General features: G+C 39.4%; 1 protein-coding gene across 1 annotated transcript; it reads left to right on the top strand.

The window, feature by feature from the left end:
* The first annotated feature begins 1,168 nt into the window (after nucleotides 1–1,168).
* On the top strand, nucleotides 1,169–3,095 carry LOC126235374 (uncharacterized). The gene is made up of 3 exons (XM_049944097.1): nucleotides 1,169–1,241; nucleotides 1,713–1,893; nucleotides 2,126–3,095. Exons 1-3 carry the CDS (start codon nucleotides 1,169–1,171, stop codon nucleotides 3,093–3,095), a joined length of 1,224 nt encoding a protein of 407 aa, XP_049800054.1.
* The last annotated feature ends 1,267 nt before the right edge of the window (nucleotides 3,096–4,362 follow it).

The raw sequence follows: 4,362 nt of genomic DNA, 5'->3' as shown, positions 1-4,362 counted from the left end.
CAGCCATTGGGGTGCCTGTCTGGCCAGCTTCTGCAGCTTTTGCTTTCAGGTTTGTTTTTTTCTTGGGCCCTATACTGACAACCAGTCACTCCCGTGATTGACACCATGTCATAAACTGGAACCAAGATTCACAGAAATAAAATTCCATGGTTGTAATTCATAGTGTAATTAACTTTGCTCACTGACATTTTTGAATTCAATTTTAAAATAAAACCATGGTACTAGTCATTGTTTGGGTGTCAGACTGGAAAATTACAGTTTTAAGACACCCCAACCTTAAAACTAAAAGCTGTGATCGATGTTATTTTCAACAAGTTCCTCCACTTTCTACATCATCATGGATCAGTCCAGTATCATATTATTACTAGACTTAACCTCCAAATGATGCAAGTCATGCATTTAAGAGGAGCCTTAACGTTGGCCTTTATTTTTGTCTCATGTAAATGTATTTCTTGTCTCGTATCAAAGACTGAAGCACTGTCAAACACTGGTGCTTCTACCTTATTGCTCAGTTAAAATACACCATGCCACGTACAGGCGTTAATAAAATCATGGCATTTACATTTCTGATCAAAGAGAGGGCCACATTCATAAGTGCATGTTGCAATTAGTGTCAGCATATATGCATCACTTCAGATAAAGAAAAATAACAATTTTTCCGTTTATACGTAAGTAATACTTTAATAGTTCAATTGTAATTTCTGTTGTCAGTAAAAATACCCCTAAGCAAACTATGTCACCTTTTTTTTTTTTTTTTTTTTTTTTTTTTTTTTTTTTTTTTTTTTTTTTTTTTTTTTTAATAAAAGGAGACGTCTTCACTGTTTTCCAAACTTGGTTTTCCGAATTATACCTGTAGTTAAAAGCTTTGGGAAGTAAGGTAATTTGTTGACCTCCATTGAATCTTAAATAGTGTTTGAATATGGGCAAATAAGTACTCATAAAATTAATAGTAAACGATTTATAGGTCAGCTTCTCAAACTTCCAAAACACAATCGAATTTAGGAATTTCATAGCAGAACTGTCACTGTTTTTTCTCGCTAGATCAGAAACACTTCATTATGTTGATGTGTAGATGTCTAGAACATCCCATATAAAAGACTTATGAGGGCGCAGAACGAAAAACATTTTCATCCGTGTTTTGACACTTCGTTATTTGCCAAATTTAGATATGGCGGACACCAGTGATTTTTGGCGAACACTAAATAAGATCTTTTGCCGGCACGCGCTAGAGCCATCTATCGGTACGTCTGGTAGTTGAGTATCCCTCATTTCGCTAGCTTTAGACGCCTGTCGCTATGCTTCGAAGGCAACTTCCGAATCATGCCGCGTCGTGCCGAATGATAACGACCGCCAGATGGCAGTCAAGTGGAGGATGCGTGTGAACAAAGGAAGCAATTTTTGAACCACCTTTCGCAAAAATCGACTCCTCTTTCCTGGCATACTGAAATAAAACAATAGATGCAATCAAATCAAACGAGACCTTTCATCAATTAAGGCATTACACGTATAAATCGCGAATCACACTTGTAACGTCATACGCATGTTTACTCACAAATAAACTATTTCAGGCATCTCCTATAATGAAACAGTTCGATACTAACCCCATTGACAATTTCAGACATGTCCTGCCATCCGTGAGTAAATGTAGAATTTTTTGCATTCCGTAAGAATCGTGGCATCGCAGACTAGAATGTATTGTGAAACCTTTATAGGGAGAGCTCGGCTCGAAACGAAAATAACCAATAGCATTGCTCGTTTCGAAAGAACCGTGGCGCAGAGTCGCAGACATTTTTATCTTTCGAAAGTTACACAGATGTGCGGTTTTGTCAGCAGATACGTATGGAATAAGTGTATTTTGCCCTTACTGTTACTTTGTGCTGTGGAGTTGTCCGTGTAAGCAGTGAAAGTTTTGTGTTCAACATGATTTTTCAGTGTCATGTGTGCGATAAGGTCTACCCTAAAAAAGGAAATTTGAATAGACACCTGTTAGAGGTTCATGGACTGCAAATAGAGCAGAAAAAATTGTTTGTTTGCGCCCTGTGTAATGAAAGAAGTACTTCTGAAAAGTGCCTGTTTGAACATTTACAGTCGGCACATGAAGTAGATGTGAAATCTTACATTTTAGCACCGCTGATGAGTTTCAGAAGTGGAAGGAGGAAACTGAGCAGACAACGCTCTCAAAGTTCGTCAAACGTCGTGGTTCCCATGCTAAGGTTGATTCAGAAGTTGTTTCTTATATTTGTCACCGGTCTGGTAAGTTTGTGTCTAGAGGAAAAAACTTGCGATGTCTTAAATTGCAAGGTAGTAGTAAGATTGATGCAATGTGCCCTGCTAAGATGAGAGTAGATATGAAAAAGAATGGAACCTGCTGTGTGAAATATGTTTCAACCCATGTTGGCCACAAATCCGAGTTATGTCATCTGCAACTAACAAAGAGAGAAAGGGAAAGTATTGCTGCAGATATAGCAAGTGGCATACCATTCTCTGTCATATTAGACAAAATTCGAGATACAGTTGTAGATTCTAACTTGGAAAGGATACATTTGATTACGAGACAGGATCTATATAATATTGATCAGTCTTATAATTTGTCCTTCAAGTCAATAAGACACCATAATGATGCAATAAGTGTAGAAGCATGGGTAAATGAAGTAAATGGTGGAGACAGTCCTTGTGTGCTTTTCTATAAACCACAGGATGTAGTCCTTGATTCGTACCCACAATTAAAGCGCTCTGATTTTGCATTGATAATTATGAACAATGCTCAAGGCGAGATATTAAAGACATATGGGAACGACTGCGTTTGTGTTGATGGGACACATGGTCTTAATGGATATAATTTTGAACTTATAACTCTACTAGTGCTAGACGATCTGAGACAAGGGTTTCCATGCGCGTTTCTAATATCTAACAGGAATGACTCCCAGATGCTGTCCATATTTTTCCAGCACATAAAGAGGCAGGTTGGATCAATTTCGCCAAATGTTTTTATGTCGGATTTGGCCGAGTCTTTCTTTATTGCATGGAATGATGTCATGGTAGCTCCATCTATGGGACTTTATTGTACATGGCATGTTGATAGACTTCTCCCATGAACCATGGACCTTGCCGTTGGTGGGGAGGCTTGCGTGCCTCAGCGATACAGATGGCCATACCGCAGGTGCAACCACAACGGAGGGGTATCTGTTGAGAGGCCAGACAAACATGTGGTTCCTGAAGAGGGGCAGCAGCCTTTTCAGTAGTTGCAGGGGCAACAGTCTGGATGATTGACTGATCTGGCCTTGTAACATTAACCAAAACGGCCTTGCTGTGCTGGTACTGCGAACGGCTGAAAGCAAGGGGAAACTACAGCCGTAATTTTTCCCGAGGACATGCAGCTTTACTGTATGATTAAATGATGATGACGTCCTCTTGGGTAAAATATTCCGGAGGTAAAATAGTCCCCCATTCGGATCTCCGGGCGGGGACTACTCAAGAGGATGTCGTTATCAGGAGAAAGAAAACTGGCATTCTACGGATCGGAGCGTGGAATGTCAGATCCCTTAATCGGGCAGGTAGGTTAGAAAATTTAAAAAGGGAAATGGAGAGGTTAAAGTTAGATATAGTGGGAATTAGTGAAGTTCGGTGGCAGGAGGAACAAGACTTTTGGTCAGGTGATTACAGGGTTATAAATACAAAATCAAATAGGGGTAATGCAGGAGTAGGTTTAATAATGAACAAAAAAATAGGAGTGCGGGTTAGCTACTACAAACAGCATAGTGAACGCATTATTGTGGCCAAGATAGACACAAAGCCCATGCCTACTACAGTAGTACAAGTTTATATGCCAACTAGCTCTGCAGATGATGAAGAAATTGATGAAATGTATGACGAGATAAAAGAAATTATTCAGGTAGTGAAGGGAGACGAAAATTTAATAGTCATGGGTGACTGGAATTCGTCAGTAGGAAAAGGGAGAGAAGGAAACATAGTAGGTGAATATGGATTGGGGGGAAGAAATGAAAGAGGAAGCCGCCTTGTAGAATTTTGCACAGAGCATAACTTAATCATAGCTAACACTTGGTTCAAGAATCATAAAAGAAGGTTGTATACCTTGAAGAATCCTGGAGATACTAATAGGTATCAGATAGATTATATAATGGTAAGACAGAGATTTAGGAACCAGGTTTTAAATTGTAAGACATTTCCAGGGGCAGATGTGGATTCTGACCACAATCTATTGGTTATGAACTGCAGATTGAAACTGAAGAAACTGCAAAAAGGTGGGAATTTAAGGAGATGGGACCTGGATAAACTGAAAGAACCAGAGGTTGTAGAGAGTTTCAGGGAGAGCATAAGGGAACAATTGACAGGAATGGGGGA

Source organism: Schistocerca nitens, chromosome 2 (assembly GCF_023898315.1).
Source record: "Schistocerca nitens isolate TAMUIC-IGC-003100 chromosome 2, iqSchNite1.1, whole genome shotgun sequence".
Lineage (NCBI taxonomy): Eukaryota > Metazoa > Arthropoda > Insecta > Orthoptera > Acrididae > Schistocerca > Schistocerca nitens.
Note: the sequence above shows the minus strand (reverse complement) of the source record. Positions and strands in the feature narration are given on the sequence as shown.

Coding starts and splice junctions, on each gene's coding strand:
- LOC126235374 (XM_049944097.1), top strand. CDS start 1,169: ATGGCGGACACCAGTGATTTTTGGCGAACACTAAATAAGATCTTTTGC. Junction 1,242..1,712: donor CGCGCTAGAGCCATCTATCG/GTACGTCTGGTA, acceptor AAACCTTTATAG/GGAGAGCTCGGCTCGAAACG. Junction 1,894..2,125: donor TGTGCTGTGGAGTTGTCCGT/GTAAGCAGTGAA, acceptor CTTACATTTTAG/CACCGCTGATGAGTTTCAGA.